This window comes from Terrapene carolina, unplaced genomic scaffold, assembly GCF_002925995.2.
Source record: "Terrapene carolina triunguis isolate 2854851 unplaced genomic scaffold, T_m_triunguis-2.0 Scaffold232, whole genome shotgun sequence".
Classification (NCBI taxonomy): Eukaryota; Metazoa; Chordata; order Testudines; family Emydidae; genus Terrapene; species Terrapene triunguis.
Window position 1 is genome coordinate 7,587,013 of NW_020664583.1, and position 24,028 is coordinate 7,611,040.

The 24,028-nt window shown below is 44.3% G+C and overlaps 2 protein-coding genes and 1 pseudogene across 4 annotated transcripts in view; 2 read left to right on the forward strand and 1 right to left on the reverse strand.

Annotated features, from left to right (window-relative positions):
• Positions 1 to 4,620: 4,620 nt before the first annotated feature.
• Positions 4,621 to 8,058, reverse strand: SMIM4 (small integral membrane protein 4). Of its 2 annotated transcripts, none has more exons than XM_024195705.2 (3): positions 7,810 to 8,058; positions 7,170 to 7,362; positions 4,621 to 4,981 (listed from the first exon to the last, which is right to left on the reverse strand). In XM_024195705.2, exons 2-3 carry the CDS (start codon positions 7,318 to 7,320, stop codon positions 4,920 to 4,922), a joined length of 213 nt encoding a protein of 70 aa, XP_024051473.1. In that variant the 5' UTR covers positions 7,321 to 7,362; positions 7,810 to 8,058; the 3' UTR covers positions 4,621 to 4,919. The 2 variants fall into 2 exon arrangements, with proteins under 2 accessions (XP_024051473.1, XP_024051471.1); XM_024195703.2 differs by having other exon boundaries at positions 7,806 to 7,888.
• The window catches only part of NT5DC2 (5'-nucleotidase domain containing 2), a 71,480-nt gene continuing 54,951 nt past the window's right edge, over positions 7,500 to 24,028 (forward strand). Inside the window, exon 1 of one of the 2 annotated variants that reach the window (XM_026656715.2) lies at positions 7,500 to 7,553. Coding sequence is in view for 1 of the 2 variants with exons in the window: in XM_026656714.2 (XP_026512499.1) it covers positions 16,510 to 16,846 (337 nt within the window). In the remaining variant the exon portion in view is untranslated. Of the gene's footprint in view, positions 7,554 to 16,354; positions 16,847 to 24,028 lie in introns of those variants that run through there. The other variant, XM_026656714.2, reaches the window with a different exon arrangement.
• On the forward strand, positions 8,772 to 12,076 carry LOC112103738 (annotated as a pseudogene).

Below are 24,028 nucleotides of genomic sequence, written 5' to 3' on the forward strand. Positions count from 1 at the left end.
TCCTTTAAGGCAGTCCACGAAAAGGGAGACATGAATTAGAAGGCTTAGCAGGGGCAAGGTGAACAATTCTGAGTTGTGCCTGAATCAGGAAGTCTTTGATTTAATCGTCTGATCATTCAGTTTGCCCTCAACTGACCTATTCACGAACCACATGAATGCAAAGAGACCAAAGTACTTCACTAGGGAGGTGCACCCCTGATCCATGGGGACAGATGCCCTGTTGCACAGATGGCCACACGGCCTCCTCTATGCATTTCCACCCTTCCCATTATTAGGGAAGGTGGTCCAGAAAATAAAATGAGAGCAAGTGACAGCAATATTGGTAATCTCATATCGACCAAAGAAGCCCTGTTTTTTGGACCTGATAGAACTGAAATTAGGACTACTGCTACAGCTCCTAAAGAGACAGGACATCCTCTCACAAGGTCCTCTTCTTCAGTCATACCCAAACTAGCTGCATCTAATAGCCTTGTTATTGAAAGGGAAGCACTAAGGTTTGTCCTCCAAAGTCATCAGGACAGTTCTAGAAGAGTGGTGACCTTAAAAGCATGCCCCTCTATCTAGACCAAGTTCTGAGACTGGTGCAGGATCACGAAGCTAATCCTAGGAATCCAGGAACTCTGGCTATTTTGGATTTTTCTCTATGAAAGCTTTGACAAAGGTTTCCTCCAAACTAGTACCATTGTATCTCAGGTGTCTGCCGTTAGTAGTGTGGTGTTTGCAAGATCCATGGGTTCTCTGGCAGAGAACCCCCAGGTAGCCAGATTCCTTAGGGCAGTCCAATTAGCCAACCGGTGATCAGATCTCGTTCCCAAATGGGCCCTGCCACTTATACTAAGAGCCATGACAAACCACTGGTGTAAGTGTCAGCATTTTATTTGTCCATCAAGACTTGCTTTTTGATAGACTATCATGTCCGCCAGGCGAGTATTGGAGCTGGCAGCACTTTCTGGGCAGGAGACTTACTGCGTGTTTTGTTAAGACAAGGTGATGCTCAGAACTCCAGAATTATTTATCCCAAAGGTGAACTCTTCTTTCCATGCTTCCAAAGAAGTGATTCTCTCTTCATTTTGTCCAAGGCCACAGCACCCCATTGAGGAAAGGTGAGACAGATGTTAGAAGACTTTCAAAAGCCTTCTAACATCTATCTCAAATATACAGGGTTTATGAGGCGTTTGGGTGCCGTGTTTGTATTCTTCCACCTGAAATGCCAAGGACTCAGAACTTCCAAGTCCTCTATTGCTAGGTGGATTAGATCAGTGGCTCTCACCCTTTCCAGACTGCTGTACCCCTTTCAGGAGTCTTATTTGTCTTGTGTCTCCCCAAGTTTCACCTCACTTAAAAACTACTTGCTTACAAAATCAGACATAAAAATACAAAAGTATCATGGCACACTGTTACTGAAAAATTACTTGCTTTCTTATTTTTACCACATAGTTATAAAATAAATCAAGTGGAATATAAATACTATACTTACGTTTCAGCATATAGTATGTAGAACGGTATAAACATGTCATTGTCTATATGAAATTTTAGTTTGTATTGATTTTGCTAGTGCTTTTTATGTAGCATGTTGTAAAACTAGGCAAATAACTTAGAAATTATTTTTGCCTTTGAGCAAATGTATACGCGGGGCGGGGATACTGTTTTCCTTTTCTTCTGACCTTCTCTATACCCTCCCTACATCTGTTCATTGCTCAACAAGTCCCAGAGAATTGTGGGAGATGCTGGGCTGCAGAATAGAAAATTTCTTATCGATAATTTCCTTTCTGCTAGCAGTGTCTCCCACAATTCTACCTACTCAGCCTCAAGCCAAAAGGTCATCTGCTGAGTGGGATCTTTAACATGGGACTTTTTTTTTCTGTTGTGGTCCACTGAACATAGTTGGTCAGTTACCTCTGAAGTATTTGTTACTAATATTATTGCAATTTTTACAGCTTTGGAATAACTCATCTGTCCACAAGTGGGAGCCAAGGGGGCATGGCCAGAGCAGTGGCACCAAAAAGCTGATCTGCCTCTGTGAATTGCAAGAGTGAACAGAGCAGCCCAGGTGTCAAGACCTATGGAAGACACTGCTAGCAAAAAGGTAACTATGAGTAAGAAATTTTCTATCCCGGTGCTCTTTAGTGCTGGATCTCAGGCAGCATGAAGAAGGAAGCTCATTGACTTGAATGCAGATGGAACAAAACCCGGACTGGGGTGGGGGAGTGCTAGAAGGAGGAAATTGGTATAAGGAGACTGGGACTTGCTGGGCAAGATGACTGGGGTTGGGAGCCAGTCAAGGAAAAGGGTGGGGGGGGGGAGAGACTGAGATCAGATGAGGAGTCCATCTCTATGGGTATGTATGTGAAGAAGACAGACTGGCTGAGCGAGAAGATTGGGACTGGGAACAGGCATAGATTGGGGATCAGGTGAGGAGTCCAGAGGGGGAAGACTGAGACTGGTTGGGGAAGTCAGTGGGAGCTGTGCTTTGAACATACAGTGCTATAAAAATGCTAACTACTCTGAAAAATCAGAATGCAGAGGTCTGAAATTGGGCAACCAAAATTTATGGATACTTTTGGTAATCTCTCTGTGTTTCAGTATCCCATTTATAAAAAGGGGATACTAATATGACCTGATCTCACATGGGAGTTATAAATATAAATTCATTAATACTTGTGAAGCACTCAGATACCATAGTGAAGACTACCATAGAAAAGTGAATTAAGAAATAAACAATTCTGTAATCAGTGTTGGGTTTGAATAGGGTGCAATTAATATGGGATTGGGCCACATATTAAGCCATGAGAATAAACAAAATATTGAATAATTGCTAATTCAGTGAGCATGCCTTCCTGTGCCCTAAATGATGCAGGGCTAGGTCATGGGGGGGGGGGGGGAATAGTGTACAGTAACTCCTCACTTAAAGTCATCCCAGTTAACATTGTTTCGTTGCTGATCAATTATGGAACATGCTCATTTAAAGTTGTGCAATGCTCCCTTCTAACATTGTTTGGCAGTCGACTGCTTTTTCCACTGCTTGCAGGAAGAGCAGCCCATTGCAGCTAGCTAGTGGGGGCTTGTAACCAGGGTGGACCAGCAGTTCCCCTAAATTCCCTGTGCTGCAGCTGCCCAGCAGGCTATCAATCCGCAGTTCAGCTGTCCCTCCCCCCACTGCCATGTGCTGCTCCTGCCCTCTGCCTTGGAGCTGCTCCCAGAGACTCCTGCTTGCTGTGCAGGGGGGTGGCTGTCAGGGTGCCCCCTACTCCTGCACCCTGCTTACCCCTTCTCCATATAGACAGACAGAGAGCGACAGAGACAGCTTGGGGCAGCAGCTGCTGTCTCACTTCTGAGCCACTTAAAAAGACAATGCACTTAGGAGTGGGTAGGCTTACTTAAAGGGGCAGTGTACATCTCTCTCTCTCTTCCCCCACACACAAAGTGTGTGTCTGTCTGCTATGCTGTCTCCCCTCCCTCCTGTTAGTGCTGCCTTGATGAGAGGCTACAATTAACAACAACCTGTTAACCCTTGAGGGCTCAGCCAAGTGCTAGTTCATCAGGCATTCCCTGGGAAATATCCCTCCCTCTTCCACCCTCTAACTTCACCACCTCAACCAAGCTTCACAATCATCAGAGCTGTGAACAGTATTAAATTGTTTGTTTAAAATGTATACTGTGTGTATATCTATATAATATATAGTTTTTTGTCTGGTGAAAAAAATTTCCCTAGACCCTAACCCCCCGCGCCCCCCCACCCATTAATTCTTATGGGGAAATTGGATTCGCTTAACATCATTTCTCTTAAAGTTGCATTTTTCAGGAACATAACTACAATGTTAAAGGAGTTACTGTAATTAAACACTATCATAATATATTTGCATGGAGAAGGGGCCAAATTTTGTACAGGTAAAATTATGGCATTTTTCTAATTAAGTTCTTGACTTTGCAAACTTAAGTTAGAAGTTAACACAAACTGCAGCACACAACTTTGGCTTGGCACTGCAGTTTTAATAAGCAATTCTAATTCAAAATATTGTATTACATGATAGGGTGACTTTCCTGCATTACTGAAAGGCCTCTGTCTATTGAAATTAAATGTTTTTAGCTCTACTAGGCAGCTAAGACCAAAAAATTGTTTTAAACAGCTTCCTGTTGTCCTTGAGCAGTATTTTCCTTCTATAGAAACAGATCCAGGCATCAATTAAAAGAATTCAGTATTTGATATGGTATTTCTGTTGCATGTCCCTCCACACTTAAGGATCTAAAACAATAACTTTTTCCAAGACCATATCTATGTATCTCACATTCATCTCCTTATCATCAAGGTGGCTGCAGTTGGTGCAACAATACTTGTATTTAGTCAGGCCTATATGGATGGATGACTCTTCAAACACACTAAGCGTATCAAGCTTATTTTTCCATAAATCTGTACTATTGTATTTGGGGGGAAGAGCAGTATGTTGGAAAGAAAACAAATCAGACAAGAGCAGTTTCTATCAATACAAGCAAACCAACCAACTAACTAAGGAAATTGCCTATGTGCCAAGATACAAATATATTCAAATGTAAAACTTATCTACTTTTCTTCTGCTTAATCTGGTTACAGTGGGAGTTGTCTCAACAGGCATAGAAAAGAAGCAGTGGTACTTTGTTTATTCAGTTAGGTTCACTTAACAGAGCTTTGCACAAACAATATTCTTCACTCTTCTATTCAGAAAATATTACTGGAAAAGATTCTAAAATGGGTGAAAGAAAAATACATTCTAAAAATATTTTGGAAAACCATGTTTCATAGACCAGGCACTGAGTGCATTACAGTCCAACTTGCAGAGATGTAGTCTTGTGAATTCATTTAACAGGAGTGACAATTCTCTAAACTATTATTCACAGGATTCAAGAGTTCAGGGTATTTCTGTCAAAATGGTTCAGTGCAAAATTCATCTTTCTTCCATCCTCTGCTCATACTGTCTCTCCGACCGTTTCCTACGGTAAACATCATCTGCCATGAAGAGATTATTTGAGATTTTAGGAAGAGCCAATAAACAATCTTCCAAGAACAAAATCCTAAATTTGTGAAGTTTGACGCTTAGGAGCTTTCAAAGCTAGTTCCCATTTATAGATGCTGACAAGAATTTAAAGAATGAGTTAATGAGTCTAATCTATCCTCTTTAAAAAATAAAATCACTTCCATCTTGGCCAGAATTGCTGTTTTATCCAAGACAGAATACATTTTTTTTAAAAAATTCTATACCTGAAATGTGATGTAGCCAAGGAACTGTGTACCTTCCCATGGAAACAATTTAAAAAGAGAAGACAGCACACCTGTTTGAAGGCAGGGCCAGATTAAGGTATAGGTCTGTGCCTAGGTTCCTAGAATATCACAAAGGCTTCAGAATCTCAGCTTCATTTAAAATAAACTCCCCGCCCCCCCAAAAAACAACAACAACAAAACTGTTTCTAGACTTGATGCTTGCAAAGAAAGGATTGAAAATGTAACCTGAGTGTAACTAACACACTAATGTCTACCTACATGTGCTGACAGCCTGAAACAGCTCAGCTGTGAGCTACTCCACAGAATGAAGTGTTGACTCTGAAAAAGCACTGTTCTGGGGGGGGCCCTAGTCACACCACACCAGCAAAGGATTGTGAGAGAGGGGCTTTGATTGCCACTGCTCAATCACAGCTCTGCTGGAGTGATGTTAGCCCCCCCCCCCCCCGCCCCTTCCAGGTTTATGAAGGCTGAAGTCTCTCTCCTTTGGGTGGTAGTGGTGCCTGTCTCCCCCCAGCAGACATCTTGTTTGGGTGGCACTTGCCACTTGAGAGGAAGCTGCATAGTACACAAGGCATGGCACAAGCTAGAAACCACCTGTCTATCCCCTACCCCATGCCACAGAATGGCAAAGGCCCCATGTTGCCTTAATATGGTCCTGTCTGAACTTCTAATTCATAATAAATACCCGTGACCAGATGAGTTCCTGCAGTGGAAAACAATGATTAATGATCAGTTTTACCATGTATGCCTGTTTTTCACAAAAACAACCAGTTTGGAAACAAGTAAAACTGCAGAAATTAAGTGAGACAGCTCTGCCTTTAGTGCAGCATCATTTAGGTATATGGCATTCCTGATACATGGAGCAAAATAAACTAATCTGCTGAAATGCAAAGGATGTTTTCTAACTAACATGCTTTGCTTCATAACCTTACCATACAGCAGTAGTGCCAGTGGAAGATTTACATGCAAAACAAACCAACCAACCCACTACAAGCACCTAATGTGAGACATTGAACTGGGAAAAATATTAGTTTTCAGCTGTGGAAATGATATATTTAGGTGTTTGCAAATGTAGAAAACATCAGGATATAGAAAAGTATTCCTGCATGTGAAGTGTGATGGATTGTTGCATCATACCAAACAGCAACATTGAAATGTTACTTAGTTCCTCTTTCTGAAATGCCCCTATATACACAAGTTTAATATGAGGCTTCTTTATTTAAAAAAAAAAAAAAAAAAAAAAAACTCCCTAATTCATTGCTTACATAGAGTTTACTTGAGTAAATAGCTTGCTGAGAGGAAGCCACTTTAATGCAACTCATTAATCTTTCAGGTGTACAACAGCCAAATTAATGTTTTACCTTCATTGCACCTGGATTAAAAGCGTGACACTCAATATACTGGATTACTACCCTGATACTGACAAACTGTTTTGCTTGGATGGTTCTGATTCCACTGCTGACAGGGCATTAGGTAGAGTGTCTTCAGCTGCTCTCAGGCTGAAACAGAACCTGCAATGGCAAGTCTTACAATATAAGCTACAGAGCAACTAATTTTCAGATTATTAAAAATGTAATGGGTGTTTAAAGTTTAAGCATACTTTGTTAAACTGGATGCTAATTGTTTGTTACTTAAAATCTTAAATCGGATTTTTAAACCAACTCTAATGAAAGCTGCTGATAAGTAAACAAAAATAGCACTGGTGTGCTCTAGCATGCCTATGAGAATTTAGTTCATGGGAGCTGTAGTTTACAGGTAAGAAAAATGAGGATGTGTGCATCCTGGAATAGTAGAATATTTTGGATAGTAGATCATCAGTAACAGCAGGCAATTTCAGGCCGACTTCACTAGAGAAAAAGGTACTGGATCCAAGAGCGGAATATGTGCAACTTGACAATACTCTCCTGCCACTTACAAAATGTCTCTTCGCCAAGCCGGACATTGATCATAAACCACTCCATGGCTCCCCCAAGGAGAAAGAAGAAAGGAAGGAATCTGTACATGCCAAAACGGTGCCTTCCAGGCACCAGCTGCAAGAAGTATCTTATTTTTCTCCTCACCAGCATTTCAGGGATGACAAGAGGGTCTCCTGTCCACCCCCAAACAAGCTGAAAGAAAGAAGAGTTGTGGAGTCAAATAAAGCGTTTACGAGCCCAAACAACCAACTACAGGGTGTTTCCAGTGCGTCAAGGTGCACGTGGGAGAAGGGAAAGGCTTGTCACACCGTAAACAAGAGCAGCAGGGTCTTTGCCACTACACCATTCCCTCCGCCCGCCCCTCGGGGAGCAGCTGAGCACGGGTGAGAGGAGGCAGGTCGGCTCTCCCCTCCTGCGTCTTCACAGTCGCGTTAGCTCCACGCACCCCGACTCCTGTCCACGCACAATAGCCTCCAGCTTGAGCGAACAGTGCAGCGGGCGGGGGGAGCTGCAGTGCGGACTCAGCCAGGATCAAGGGAAGGGGAGGACGTGTTAACCCCCCTCCCTTTCCCCGAGCACACTAGTGGGGGCAGGGACGGGGGAGCTGGGGCCTCGCCGCCCCGCAGAGAACAAACCTACAGGCCGCTGTCCGAGTTCCTGCCTGGGGAGCCCCAGAGCCTCCCCCAGCCTGTGTGGTGGTCTCGAGGGGCCCCAACGGTCACTCAGATAACGGTCCCCAATCCGGATATGCCCTCCTCCCCCTCGGGAACTTTGAGTGCAGCCAATCGGGGGAGGCGTCTCGCGATCCGTATGAAGGACGACGAACCCCCTCCCGTCCCACTTCGGGCGCGGAAGGGCGAACGCGAGGAAGACAGCGCAGCTGCGGCGGGCAGAAGAAGCGTAGCGGGCACGTGATCCAGGCGGGTGAGTTGCCGCTTGCCTGATTGGTCAGAGCGGCTGAAAATGGAAGGGCCTAAGGAGCGGGGTTTGCGGAGGGGTCGTAGCCTAGGGGCGGGGTCTGCCAGGTGACAGACAGCCCCAGCGGCTGTGCGTGGCTTCGTCTCGTGTTCGGTCAAATCTCCTTCAGTCCCTGTGGGTCTGGGGCCGGGGTTGGCAACCTTGCAGAAGTGGTGTGGCCGAGTCTTCATTTATTCACTCTCATTTAAGGTTTCGTGTGCCGGTCATACATGTTAACATTTTTAGAAGGTCTCTTTCTCTAAGTCTATAATATATAACTAAACTATTGTTGTATGTAAAGTAAATAAGGTTTTTAAAATGTTTAAGAAGCTTCATTTAAAATTAAATTAAAATGCAGAGCCCCCTGGACTGGTGGCCAGGACCCGGGCAGTGTGAGTGCCACTGAAAATCAGCTTGCGTGCCGCCTTCGGCACACGTGCCATAGGTTGCCTACCCCTGGTCTGGGGCTTATTGCCCTGCCCCCTCTAGCGCGGGGGGCGCTGCTATAGGTCACTGCCTGCGGCAGGGGCGCCCTGCACAGGGCTTGGCGGGTGGAGCCAGTGACCGGGTTCTTTCCCCTTGCCTATGGCTTTCAGGCGAGAGCCAGGATGCCGGGCCCTGGCCGGAGTGTTGGCCCCTTGCCGATGGCTCACAGGAAGGAGTTTGGGGAGCGAGGCCTTGGGCCAGGGCCAGTGGAAGCACTAGGCAAGTTAGGCAGCCGCCTAGGGCGCCAAGTTCTGGGGGGCGCTGAAAAGCTGGTGCCTAAAAATAGACGCAGGCTGCAGATTGCAGACTGTAGGGAGGACGTAGATAAGAACTACGCTCCCAATGAATTGCTCTCCTGCCATTTACAAAGCCAGCGAATTGGGAAGTCCTTTGATTAGATCACAGACTATAGGGAGGAGGAGGTGATAAGAACCATGCTCCCAGTGAATTGCTCTCTGTATGTGTGTATATATATATCTCCTCAATATATGTTCCATTCTATGCATCCGAAGAAGTGGGCTGTAGCCCACGAAAGCTTATGCTCTAATAAATTTGTTAGTCTCTAAGGTGCCACAAGTACTCCTGTTCTTTCTCCGACTCCTGTCTCCTGCCATTTAGAAAACCAGGGAAGTCCCAATTGCTCTCTGACTTCTGCCATGTGAAGTCCTTTGATTGTGAATCAATAATTGTACAGATTGCTGTGTTGGTAGGTACATTATTACAATATTAGCTCCTCTGTCTTGTAGTAGTTTGCACAGCAGCAGCCAGAAGGAGAGTGGAGCAGCTTGGGGACGGGGGGGGGCGGGGGGAGTGTAAGACCCCCTGCTGGGGCTGAGTTGTGCTGTCAGTGTGGTGCAAGCGGGGCGGCTTGCACATGGCATGCTCCTCGGAGAGCAGGCTGCAGGTTTTCCAGGGCAGAGGCTCTGCTCCTTGGGGAGAGAAGGGAGGGAGGCCGAGGCTGGCAGCTCTGTGGACTCTCTTGCGTGGAGGGGCGGCTAAGCCGCTTTAACCCACCTCCCTGCGCCCCAGCTTTCTACCCTCCCGACCCTGTTTTGGTGTGAGGGCCGCGCACTCTCTGCCTAACAATCCTGCCTGCCCCACGCCCCCCTGCCAGAGCGAGAGCCCAGCATTCAACTCCCCAGCCCGGGCGCAGGACGGACTGGCGACACGCTCCCATTGCCCTGTTGCAATTGCACTGTGATTTGGCCCACTGCTGCATGCCAGGGACTAGAGAGGAGAGCGCCCATTTCACCTTGCGACTCTTTGAATCCTACCCTGTCCGCCACCCCCCTCCACACCCAAACCCGGTCTGCTCCCCTTGCACTCCCCAGCCAAACCCGAACCCCCACTGACCAAACCCAGTCTGCTTCCCTTCCCCAGCTAACCCGATACCCCACTGTCTCAACCCGGTCTTCTTCCCTTCCGCTCCTCAGTCAAACCCAATCCCCCACTGACCCGAACCCAGTCTGCTTCCTTCTTCTCCCGGCCAAACTCGAACCGTCACTGACTAAATCCGGTCTGCTTCCCTTCCCCACCTAACCCGATACCCCAGTATGATGGAGTATCTGCCATTCTAATTTTATAAATTTTATTAATAACAATAATTCAATATTATAAAGGTAGAATAAAATGTAGTAGATTTGGATATGAAAGAATGAAGGAAGGAAGTATAGGTGACCAAAAAGGGTGTATTTCTGATTACAATCAACATTGCTTAATTTTAAGGAAAAGTCATCCTGATCTCTTAATCAATGTTTACGTCACCTAGGGAAAGACATACAGAATGAGCTTATTTAGCTTCTATCCAATGCCATCAAACAAAAAATCCTAGCATCTGCTCGTGCTGCAAAATACTTTTCAATCATTCTAGATTGTACACCAGATGCAGGCCACGTTGAACAAATGACCATAATCATTTGGTTTGTGGATAGGCCTACTTCAGAGACAGAGAATGAGACTGAATCAGTATTCATAAAGGAACACTTCTTGGGATTTGTGTCGCTTACGGAGACAACTGGAGCTGGTATGACAGAAACTATTCTTCACCAGTTGGAAGAGATGTCACTGCCTATAGAAAACTTGCGTGGTCAAGGATACGATAATGGGAGCAATATGAAAGGGAAAGAAAATGGTGTCCAATGAAGAATTTTGGATATTAATCCACGAGCCTTTTTCGTTCCTTGCAGTGCACATTCATTGAATTTGGTTGTTAATGATGCTGCAAAATGTTGCTTGGAGGCAACTGCCTTCTTTGATTTAGTTCAACGTGTTTATGTGTATTTCTCAGCTTCTACACGTCGCTGGGAAGTTCTAACATACCACGTATCTAATCTCACAGTTAAACCATTGAGTGAAACAAGATGGGAAAGTCGAATTGATGCCTTGAAACCTCTTCGCTGTCAGCTTGGTGACATCTATGATGCTCTGATAGAGATCTATGATGACACTACTCTAACAGGATCATCTGGCAATACGTCACGAGTTGATGCAAAGGATCTTGCAAAACCCATTTCTAGTTTCAAGTTTCTTATTTCTCTTGTTGTGTGGTATGACATATTTTTTGAGATCAACATGACTAGCAAACAACTTCAGGCAAAAGAATTCAACATAAGTGACGCCATTAATCAACTTGGAGAAACCAAGAAGTTTCTCATAGGCCACAGAAGTGATGCAGACTTTGAGAAAACATTGGTAGATGCAGGTGAACTTGCGGAGGAGTTGGATGTACCGGCACTTTTTGAACCAGATCCAATCCATATTAGAAAAAAGAGGAAGCAGTTCACATATGAAGCAGATGACTAACCTATTTACAATCTGAAAGAAAAATTCAAAGTGAACTTTTATTTTGCAGTCATCGACACAGCAATACATTCAGTTGAAGAAAGATTCACATTGATGCAGCAAATTAGTTCAGTATTTGGCTTCCTATATGATGTTTACAGTTTGCAAAATACAACACCAAAGCAAATTATGGAACATTGCTTGAATCTGGAGCAAGCTTTGCAACATGGTGAATCCAAAGATATTGATGCCTTTGACTTGTGCAATGAATTGCAAGCTATTGCACGACGAGTCCAAAAGAGTGCATCACTGCAAGATGTATTGAACTTCAGATGCACAAATAAACTGACAGATAGTGTCCCCAACACAGTTATTGCTCTTCGCATCCTCTTGACTCTCCCAGTTTCTGTGGCCAGTGGTGAGCGAAGCTTCTCGAAGCTCAAGTTGATAAAAACATACATGCGAACATCAATGTTGCAACAAAGACTTGTTGGGCTATCTACCTTGTCAAGAGAACATGACATTGCTCGCAGCATTGACTTGGAGGAACTTGTTTCTAAATTTGCTAAACTGAAAGCGCGGAAAAATAAATTCTAAATTATAACGTGTTACTCTGTGACAGTGTATTGTGTATAATGTATGTGATTTATTTTAAGATCCATGCTATGTTGTGCAAAGTGAAAACAATAACAACGTCAACACTGTCAGGTTATTCATTTATTTTCATTAAATATGTAGACTAAATAATTAAATTAATAAAATTTCAAGCCGAATGTGTATTAATTCTAATGAACAATGCCACATTATGCAGCATTCATTTTTGAAAGTTTTTAATAAGCGATGCTGGGAGGGTGGGGGGTGGGGAGGGGCGCAAGATGGAAGTTTCGCCTAGGGTGCAAAATATCCTTGTACCGGCCCTGCCTTGGGCTACCGTGTTGGTCTCTTGGCGATGGATCTCAGGCAAGGGGCCTGGGTGCTACGCCTTGGGCTGGGGTGTTAGTCCCTTGCCAAAGGCTCTCAGGCTTGGGGCCAGGGTGTGGGTCCTAAGAGAGGGTATTGCCCCCTTGCTAGCATTCTTTGTGGTCAGGGGCCCTAGGCCAGGGTTTTCCCCACTTGCTAATGCCTCTCACTCTCTGAGTAATTTTCTGTGTTGCTTATCTGTGTAACAGACCAGGAAAAAGAACCAGGAGTACTCGTGGCACCTTAGAGACTAACAATTTGATTTGGGCATGAAGCTAAAACTCACTTCATCAGATGCATGGAGTGGAAAGTACAGTAGGAAGATAGATATATATATATACAGAGAACATGAAAAGATGGGGGTTGCTTTACCAACTCTAACGAGACAAATCAATTAAAGTGGGCTATTATCAGCAGGAGGAAAAATCACTTTTATAGTGGTAATCAGGATGGCCTATTTCAAACAGTTGACAAGAAGGTGTGAGTAACAGTAGAGGGGGAAATTAGCATGGGGAAATAGTTTTTTGTTTGTGTAATGACCCATCCACTCCCAGTTTTTATTCAGGCCTAATTTGATGATTGTTGGTTACTACCGACCCCGTCCTGTGATTTCAAGGCTGTCGTGAGAGAAGAGTTGACTGCATGGCTTCACAGGGAGGTGTGACACCCAAGCTGAGGAATCTAGTCAAATGGTACCTTCAAATAAGCAAATTTACACATACTTTCCCCTAGATTGAGGAACCCCCAAATGTCAGCCTGGATAAGTGAAACTGAATTAACCCTAAGAGATAGTACTGTGCAGTGAAGCAGCTTGCCAATGGATCAGTGATGCACAATGACAAATGGGCACAGAATGTTAAACCTGAAATCCTATCCTGAGCAGGGGTATGTGTTTACCTCTGATATAGAGCTGATGGCTCTGCTCCTTTCTCCCATTTTGGGGATACCAATAAAATATTTTGTTTTGAAAGTAACTAGTTTACTTTCTGCAGTACACCTGCTCCAAGCTGCTAAGCTGTACAGAAAAAACTCCAAGCACATCTGAACAAGACTCTAATATTGAAAACTGGCTTTCCGCTGCTGTAAACCCCATCAAACAACAGAAAAGGTTAATGAGGTATCCATCTCATGATTAAATTTCTTTTGTGGCTCTGCTTGGCCACTGGCACTGTATTTCAGAGAAAGTTCATCCTTCCATGTGCAGTGGAAGGTGCAATTGCATTTGGCTAGGTTTCACAAGGAAACTGAGGCAAGAGGCCAGTTTTCATTTTCAGATGATCCAGTTAGTGCACTGAGGTTTTTGAGTTTTTGAGCAGCAACTTATCCTTGAGGTAGAAGAATGAGATACACAAAACCCAGCAACCTTCCCTCTATCCCAACATTAGGTTGTTTTAAAAGCAGTAACCCCATCATAGAAGCTAAAAAAAAATTGGTTTTGGGACAGGCACATTTTTTTCTTCAAGGTGGCCTGTCTGTATTCTCACTTTTGGGATATACTCTGCTTCCTGAGCTCCATGCCCTGTATGTCAAGAGGGCTTTGAGTTTCAATCTACATGGATAGAAGTAAGACCATTAAGAATTCAGAAGATTTTTTGTAGCTTTTGGAGATCTGTGTAAAGGGAATGCCATTTTCATTCAGTGCCCGTGTAAATTGAGTAGATTATGAATTGAGTCCTGTTATGCCTTAGCTAGGATGACAATAGCTAGGGTCATTGGTCTTATTCTGCCAGGGCTAAAGTGGCATCAGTGGTCTGCCTCTACAGTACTTCCCATTTTAGAAATCTTCAGAACTGATACATGGAGTTCTGTTTGCACACGGGCATCTAGATCTGGTACTTACTTAGCAGGGCACTTCTACAATCCCTGTTCTGCAAAAATAGCATACATAATTCAGCCCCATTATAATAAATTAACATAACACTGTACTTGGACCAAATATGTGCAATATATTATGGTCCAGTGTTAAAAGCTTGAGTGCACAACTGGACTATGTCAAGGGTTTAGTAAAAAGTGGGTGTTTGTCTAATATTTTTCAGTTTAGGCATTTTTTTTTCAGTCCCAAAGGGTTTAAGAAAAGATTTACAAGAGAGTGAAACAGCATGTTGACTTGCAGGATCTTTCTTTATCCTGTTGAACCCTGAGGTGTATAAGGGTATCCACCAGTTTCCACCATTTATTTTGGTCTTGTGCTGGTCTGGCAGGAAGGGACTGTCCTCAATTTTTTTTCTGTCCAGGGCTGAGTATATTATCTGTGCTTAAGTATATAATTATATGGGAAGAACTTAATTTTACTTAATTCCAAAAGGAGACATAACTGCTTGCAAGAGAGGATTGATTTAAATACTTCTAACTGTATTATAGAGGGCAAGGATTAACTTATTTTATTTTAATTAAAATGCAGTTTAATGCTTTTAAGAAGTGTGGCTAATAATGGGATTACGAATGCTATTTCTGAAGAAATTCATTGGCAGCCTACTAAATATACCATCATTCCATGTTTTTATCTCATCATGTAAACCAAAATAACCTGATCAAAATGCCCTGGGACAGTGTTCAATGTGTGTATGTGAGGTGTGTAATGATCAGTTGTTGAAAGACTCATAGGTAAGGCTAGGAGTACTTGTGGCACCTTAGAGAGTCTGTCATGGAGGTCACGGAAGTCATTCCATGATTTTCCGGGACCTCCGTGACTTCTGCAGCCAGCAGGTACGTCTGATCTCAGGGCCGCCTGAGCAACAGCGGGGTGGTCCCAGGCTGGCGGGGTTGTCCCCCACTAGCAGCAGCAGCAACAGTCCCTGGCCACACCCCCCCATCTATGAGCACCAGCGGATGCCCCGGAGTCCCCCCTCCAGAGCAGCAGCTGTACCCCTGGAGCTCCCCAGAATACCAAAAATGTAGTCAGGGGTATATAGTACAAGTCATGGACAGGTCACTGGGCCCTGAATTTTTGTTTATTGACTGTGACCTGTCTATGACTTTTACTAAAAATGCCCATGACTAAATTCTTAGCCTTACTCATAGGCCATGGAATTGAAGAAAAAAATTGTTTTGGCTGCATTTATAATAGCACCAGTGGAGTTCTAATGTACACAATGCTCCAACAGGTTTCAAAGTAACAGCCGTGTTAGTCTGTATCTGCAAAAAGAACAGGAGTACTTGTGGCACCTTAGAGACTAACAAATTTATTTCAGCATAAGCTTTCGTGGGCTACAGCTGAAATAAATTTGTTAGTCTCTAAGGTGCCACAAGTACTAATGCTCCAACAGCTTCCAGGGTGTTTTTTTTTTCCCTTCTCATTTTTATTTTTTTACACAGCTTTCAAATCTGCTGACTTGTAACAATGCATGAAGAGGATGGAATATTGTCTACAATAGAGCTCCCAGCAGTACAGCTGAACTGGTGGTAGCACTAACGGGCTTTTCCCTTAAGTTCCCTAATGTAGATAAGGTCATAAAAACATAATATGGAGAAGATGGTATACATCTACTCCATCTTCCCGTGTAAGGGCAGAATTATTCTCTTTACTGCTTTCTTCTGTGGTCAGTCCAGTTGGAAATAACTCAGGCTACTGGACTCTCCCATTTCTTCCTTTAAATAGTAACTGAGAAGAACGGAAGTCACATCCCCTTCTCCCCACACTGCCACGCACACCAAAAAACCCCAACCACGCAGAGCCCTGAGTATCGCTACCGCAGAGCTGCAATAAACAACATTTAAATACCCTCCAGCTATATGGGCGAAATGCTTCATGGGAGCTGTAGTACTTGGCGCGTCGGTTGCCTGACCAGGTCCCTAGTGAAACAGTGGGGAGAACTACAAGTTCCGTGCCGCCGCGCAGCCCCGGGGCCCACACGTGGCGGCTGTGTAGACGGGGTTTGCTGGTCTGTAGAGACCGCCCCTGCAGCCACCGAACGCTGGCTCGTCCGCAGAATCGAGGATTGGCTGCTTGGCTCGGCTGCTCATTGGCTGGCAGCGCGGAGTTAGTTGCCGCGGTCCCCGAGCAGCAGACGGCTGGCTGGGTGCTCGGTTTGCAGGGTAGCCGGAGCGGGCGGTGGTGCATGGGAGCGCGCGCGGAGCTTTAGACCCTTTCCAGAGGGCTGCGGTTCTTCGGGCCCGCCTTAAGTTCCGCGCCTGCCGGGGAGCCGCGGGGAGGTCATGGCCGCCGTCGGCTTCAAGGCTGCGGGCAGCGGCTTGTGGAAGGGTAACGGGGCTGGCTTGCAGCTGGCCGCCGCCGTCTTCTGCCAAAGCTGCAGCTCCGCCGCCAGCAGCGGCCCTGGCGAGGGCAGGCGGGCGGGCTGGGGCCAGCAAAGGGCTCAGCACCAGTCTGCGGGGCAATTCCCACCCCCGGCAGTCCCCGGCAGAGCCCGGAGAGCCGCGGAGCCCAGCCCGGCCGCAGCCGGCCCCCTGAGCAGCCAGCCTAGCCCTGCCGAGGGCGCCGACACTAAGTCCTACCTATGGGCCAGATACCACGAGATGAAAAAGCTGGTGTATGGTAAGAACCGGCTTCGGGCACTGGGCCTGCCGCCTCCTGCAGTGCCTCGTACTGCTTCTCAGTTCCCGGGCCACGCTGCCCCCCGGGGTCCGGGCTGTGCCCTGCCTCCGGCTCAGGGAGGACGGGGAACCGCTAGAGACTGAAGTGCTGCCAGCCCCCCGTCAGACCCAGCCCAGCCCCAGGCCGGCTCTGCCTCAGGCAGCCGGTTCCCCCGCGGGGAAAATGTCCTACGGTCAGTCTCCAAGCGTGCACCCCCGGGGCTGTGCGCCAACAAACTCCTGCGCTCGCAGTCAGTCAGTAGGTGGGCAGGCCTTCTGCCTGGTGGGTCGCATCACGGGCCCTGCCCAGAGTGGTGGTCTGGATACGGTTTGTAATGCCCAAGCGTCCACTCTACACAAGCATCACCATAACGGGCACTAGTAGTCACCTTCCTTAATGGGGGGGGGGGGGGGGATGCATCTGCCCGAGCAAAACTCAGACTTGTAAATCGCCTCTTAGCGTTGCCAGGACACTGGCACTTTTTGACTACGTGGTTGTTTACTGGTGGTGAATTATGACCCTGAATTTTGTTAGCATGGGCAAGGCGATGGATACAGAACTCCTCCTTGGAATACTTTTCATATCAAGCTATTAAGCATGGGCAAACTTGTGTCACCAGAAGTTGTGTTGTATTTAACCACAGAACAGGTACAGGACTTCAGTCTCCAAGGCTGTCAAATCAGCACCTTTCAGCACCTCCTTGCTAAATTTTCTTAAACAGTTTGGTAGGCAGTTCCTTACCCAGCACAAACTAAAGGAGGATATTCTCCTGTGGGTTAATTAATCCCTGGAATGCCCTGGGTAAGCAACCTTGCCAGGCTAGCACAGTCTGACTTTTCTTTTTCTACTGTGAAATAGCTGTTTGTAAGGCTGTTATTGTTAGGAAGAGGAAGGAAGTGCTCCTGTTGTATAGTTATATTAATCTATGAAGACAGTGGTGCTGTTTATATTTGCTTGTTTTGTCATGAGTGTTTTTCAAACAAAAGAAAAATGAGATTATAAAATGTAAGGTTCTTTATGTTCCTTAGTGGGATGTGCAAAGGTAAATACTGTGTGTCCACAAGAGACAATAGGAAGTGTTAAGTATATGCTGTCAGAATGGGTGTTAGTTTTAAGCCCCAAGCTGCAAAGAAGTTCCAACTTGTCAGAGTCCTAATGTTGCTCTAGCAGTGTCTTGGAGCTCATTTTCCTTTTGTTTTATGCTAGTATTAAAAGAGGAGCGAGAACCTCTCAATTTAAAATATGTGGTGATAGAAGCTAGTACAATCTCTTGATAAATGTTTATTTAGCAACTTCACGTGCAGACTTCTTGACATTATTACAACAGTCTGCATTTGTGTATGTTATCATGGATATGTCGATCTGTGCGATATGATTAGCAGTACCAAATGCAGAGTGCAAAATATGTGAAGTAGCTAATATGCATGCAGAAGAATAGTCTTTTCTCAGACCTTCAGTAAGGTATTTGCCATACACTGTATAAAAAAGTCTGATTAATAACGGCACACACATGAAAACACACACAAACCTATTCTTGAGTCCTGTCAGGAAAAGTGTAAATCCTGAATTCTTTGTGTCCCATAACTTGTTTATGACTAAAACTGACTTACACCAAACTTGGTGTCAAAGGTTTGCTCCTTGACTGACAGTTATTTCAAGTTTCAGTGTCAAATGAGCCTCTCTAGTTGAATTGCAAATATTTGACAGACTGACTATAATGGAAAATGTTGTCAGATCTTTGATGAATCAATGTCATGTTTGGGTAATCTTACAAATTCTGTATGTTACAAACAGTCTTCTTCACTGATAAAACATGTCTCTTTCTGCATTTTTCCCCATTATAAATGCTTATCAAGATGTAAATAGAAACTCTGCCTTTTGTAATCAGCTTTTGGTGACTGCTTGGTTCGTTGTTGATACCACCTTTCACACCAGAAGAGATTTTAATGTTCTTTGCTGATTGAATGAGTTGGAACAGAATAATGTATAGGGAAGCTTCTATTTACACACACTAAACAGCAATGATATGGGTTTGGTGCAGGGAAGCACCATGTATCAGAAGTTCACAGCTGTTTCCTGGAGTACTGGAAATGCATTATACTATGGTGTGCTTGAACATGGCAGTAAAGTTAATAGCTACGCAAAAGCTGATGTGATTAGAATTATGCACTTTTACTTATTGTGTACTTTTTTTCAATACAGCTTCCTTTATGTATGGTATCTCACCATTCAAAAACATTTTATATATTAACAGCTGTTCTAGCTTATGCATTTTATTAAAATATGGAGACCACAGTATATAAATAATGTGATATGGCAGAGGCATGCTCTGGGAAGAATGAGCCGTATAGGAACAAGGAGGTAACAAAAATCACATGCTTTTGGGGATAATCTTATTACAGCTGGGGTGAGAAGTCACTCTTCTCTCTTTCCTCCCCTCAATCCCATCCAGGGCCAGCCGTTAACAATACTGCATATTGCCCATGTATGTTCTAGGAGTTTTTTTCAGATAAAGCAAACAAACAAAAAAAAAATCCAGTTATTTGCTGCTGGAGGCAGAAAATCAGGCTTGGTGGATGAATAATCTGAACCAATATGTCAGTTCCTTTGTTTTATGACCACTAAGAGTCCAAGGGAGTAGGATCTGGTGGTTTTGTTAGTGATACTGAGATTAATCATAGAATATCAGGGTTGGAAGGGACCTCAGGAGGTCATCTAATCCAACCCTCAGCTCAAAGCAGGACCAATCCCCAGACAGATTTTTGCCCTGATCCCTAAATGGCCCCCTTAAGGATTGAACTCATAACCCTGGGTTTAGCAGGCCATTGCTCAAACCACTGAGCTATCCCTCCCCCCACCCTGAGATTATGGTACCGAATTCTGACAAAAGTGGAAAACAAGTGACAATTTGGCTATAGAGAATTAGACATGTCCATTTCTAGGTATTGCTGAAGAGAGATGATGGTAAATTGAAGCTTTAACTTGGATTTTGGGGGAGACTAAAGCCAGTGGTTAATTTTGTAATGAAAGAGATGCCAGGGCTCAAGCAGGTTTGTTACTTTCATAACTGACACAGCGAGCCCAGCGGTGCCGGGGTATGAACTGCAAAGTCCAGAGGTGCTGGGGCTCAGCCCTGGCACGCCCTGGCACAAACGAAGCATGTACTAAAGCAGGGATTTAAGGAATGAAGGCAGGCATGTGAATTTTGGTGGAGAATATTTTGAATTTAACAATATTTTGGAGGTCACTTGCAAACTTGCCTCCCACATTTGTAAAATAAATTAAGGTGAAGTCAGATACCAGAGTTCCTGAGGTGAGATTGCAGGGGAAATGGTGGTATTTTTGGGAATGGTTTGGTGATTTTGAATGTTATGTTATCAGCTCTCGGCTATGGCTTAGCCGAGAGCTGATGAGTTTGGGGCATGCAGAAAGGCCTGATCTGGAAAGGTCCTCTTGGACTTCTGTTGTTGCTCACAGTTCCAAACTGAGAAGGGTGCTTGGCCCCTTGAAAGATGAGGCCCAAAGCGCGCGCCGCCCCCCCCCCCCAAGTCATAAGTTAAGAGATGGAAAACATGATATTGGGGAATCTAAGTGAGGTTGGAAAAAGGGTTGCAGAGAGGATTGGAGATAGCAGCTGTGAAGTTGTTGCTGCATGTGTTTCTTCTTTTGTGTAAGAAACTCAAGTGTGTAAACTGTGTGGGATAATCTGTGCTTTGAGTAATACTGCAAAACACATTCAGTATCTCCCTTTTTTTTTTTTTTTTTTTTTTTTTTTTTTTTTTTAATGAGATGGTGTAAAATAAGAAGAGAAGTCTGGGCTTTTTTGATGTTGATCCCTGTACATCGTAGAGATGTCTGTCTTTGATCTAGCATATCTTCATTCTGAACATGTTGCAAGTCTCAAGCAGACTCAAAGGCTCAAAGAATAGGTGGCTCTGTCTTGTTGGTTCTCAATATAGCATCACTTGTAGGCTACTCTAAAAACTAACATTCATAATATGTTGCAACTTAAGTAGTTTCTGTTTGGCCATTTAGCTACTAATTCTACCCAAGAGTTACTATCACAATAGGTGCTCTACAAATCACTTGGGTTTGGGAGGTATCATGGCTTAGTGCAGGGGTAGGCAACCTATGGCACGAGTGCCAAAGGCGGCATGCAAGCTGATTTTCAGTGGCACTCACACTGCCCAGGTCCTGGCCACCGGTCCGGGGGACTCTGCATTTAATTTTAATTTTAAATGAAGCTTCTTAAACATTTTAAAAACCTTATTTACTTTACATACAGTAGTTTAGTTATATATTATAGACTTGTAGAAAGAGACCTTCTAAAAACGTTAAAATGTGTGACTGGCACGCGAAACCTTAAATTAGACTGAATAAATGAAGGCTCGGCACCCCACTTCTGAAAGGTTGCCGACCCCTGGCTTAGTGGATTGAGCAGAGACTGGGAGTCAGGAGATCTCTAGTTTCAGTTCCCAGTTCTGTTATTGACCTCTGTCACCTTAAGTAAGTCACCCTCTACCTCAGTTTCCCCAAATGTAGAATGAGGGTAATACCTAAAGCTCTTTGTAAGGCTCTAGACATCTGTGCTTGAAAAATATTTTTAGAATGAAATTGCTACTTTAAACACAGCAAAGTCAGCATTGTTTCAGCATCATCTTTTGTCATTTAATACCCTTTGTTAGGCCTGCACTTTGAGTGCAAGGCCTGTTGGCCTTTGCCAAGATGGAGCCTACTGCCTTAATACCACAGAGCCATCTGTGATGCTGGAAGGTGTCTACCATAAGAACAAGGTCCCTGTGCTGGCTGCTTTAGTCACAACATTTTTTTTTTTTTTTTTTTTTTTTTTTTTTTTTAACTTCAGCAACTCCTCACTTAATGTCCTCCCGGTTAACGTTGTTTCGTTGCTGATCAATTAGAGAACATGCTTGTTTAAAGTTGTGCAATGCTCCCTTATAACATTGTTTGGCAGCCTCCTGCTTTGTCCGCTGCTTGCAGAAAGAGCAGCCCATTGGAGCTAGCTGGTGGGGGTTTGGAACCAGGGTGGCTCAGCAGCTGCCCGGCAGGCTATCAAGTGCCAGGTAGTTCAGCTGTCCCTCCCCACACTGCCTTGTGCTGCTCCTGCCCTCTGACTTTGAGCTGCTCTTGGGAGCCTCCTGCTCACTGTGCGGAGTGGTGGGGGAAGAGGGGTGCTAATGTCAGGGTATCCCCCCTGCTCGGTGGAGGAGCGGGGGGAAGGGGAAGACATGACAGGGCTCAGGATGGAGGGAGCCTGCTGGCAGCAGCTGCTGTCCTAACTTGCTGATCTACTTAAAAGGCAGCGTACTTAGAGTGGGGTCAGTGTACTTAAAGGGGAAATGCGTGTTTCTCTCACATACGGTGTGTATCTTTCTCTCACACACTGTGTGTGTGTCTGTCTCTTTCTGCCATGCTGTGTCTCCTCCCTCCATTGGTGCTGCCTTTTAGAGTGTGAGGCTACATTAACAACGTGTTAACCTTTGAGGGCTCAGCTGAGTGGTAGTTCATCATTTAGCAGTAAGGCATTCCCTGGGAAATATCCCACCCTCTGACTCCACCACCTCAACCAAGCTTCACAATGTGATCATTGCTGTGTACAGTATCAAATTTTGTTTAAAACTTATTCTGTGTGTGTGTGTGTGTATAATGTGTCTATGTATGTATATATATTCTTTTGTCAGGCGAAAAAAATTTCCCTGGAACCTAAACACCCCCCCCCCCCCATTTACATTAATTCTTATGGGGAAATTGGATTTGCTTAATATGGTTTCACTTAAAGTAGCATTTTTCGGGAACATAACTACAATGTTAAGCGATGAGTTACTGGTACTTTAAATTTTTTTCAGATGCTGCTGTAAAATCCTACAAAACACCACTTTGGAAAATAATAGAGGTACTTGTAACTAATAATGAAACTAGACACTTCTTGGGGTTTTATTAATTCCATATTTGAGGCAGGTGTTTAAATATCAGGCAAAAACAGTAATTTGAATGCAGAGTGCTTTTTAATGGGGGACATGGAGGAGAATCATGGCAAATATAGTGCGTCTTATCACTATTCTTTCTTATTACGTGGTACTAAACATATGAGATTTAGAAGCTAATGCATATGGCATTTTAAATTCCTTGGGGGGGCATAGGGACTGTCTTTTTAAAACATTTTGGTTTGGACACTGAAGTGTTGAGTCTCCTTTGGATTACTGAGCAGTCTCATCTACCACTGGTGAAAAATGGGAGCTGAAGATGCACAACACATGACAGGAAATATTTGGCACCTACTATGATTGGACATTTTTCAAGTCAACGTAGGTCATATGGGATCACTAATTTTTTCAATAAATTGCCCAACTGTTCACAACTGTGCTCTCATTTTAGGTGTTAGGCATCATTGATCTGTAACAGTTGTAGAACATTGCTTTGCAAGACCAACACAAGTTAGAACCTTGGGGGTGTTTTTAAATTAGCACCAGCAGCTGTTCAGTATTTCAGATGACTTGCCATATTTAGTGGGTGAAGGGTGTTGCAGGCATTTTGGTGGTTGCGTAAGTGCAAAAAAGCATCTAACCAATACCCTTGCCTTCTGGCTGAAGTGTGTATGCCAAGTTTCATCACAGGGAGTTTATTCATGAGTTGATTTATAAGTCCTTGAGCAGTCATGTTTTAACATGGCAATGTGACTGCTTCCCTAACCACAGCAGAGTTAGTAATGCAAATTCTGGAGTTTTTTTTATTTCAAGAGTTTGCTCGTTTTGCCCATACAATGATACTGCATCTATTAAGTCATACACTCGCTGCCTGGGTAAAATGCTGACTAGACAGTGACTAACTATGATATTGCTGCTAACTGCAAAATGCAGAATTTCAATACAAAAAGCAGCCCTCTTTTTAGCAGGCTTCAAAGAGCCATTTTCCACTTGAGTTTCTCCTATTCTAGCCTCTCATCCATTTTTCCAAGCATCACCTATTTATATGTGTTGGTCATAGCTGTTGGGCACCGAGCAACATACTGTTGACCTGCCCTGGAATGAAGTCTTTCTGGTGCTGACCTAGTGATTGAAGTGCATATTGTAGGACTAGTCTCTCTCCTACTGTATGGTAAGCCTTTCACCTAGTGCAGTGGTGTTC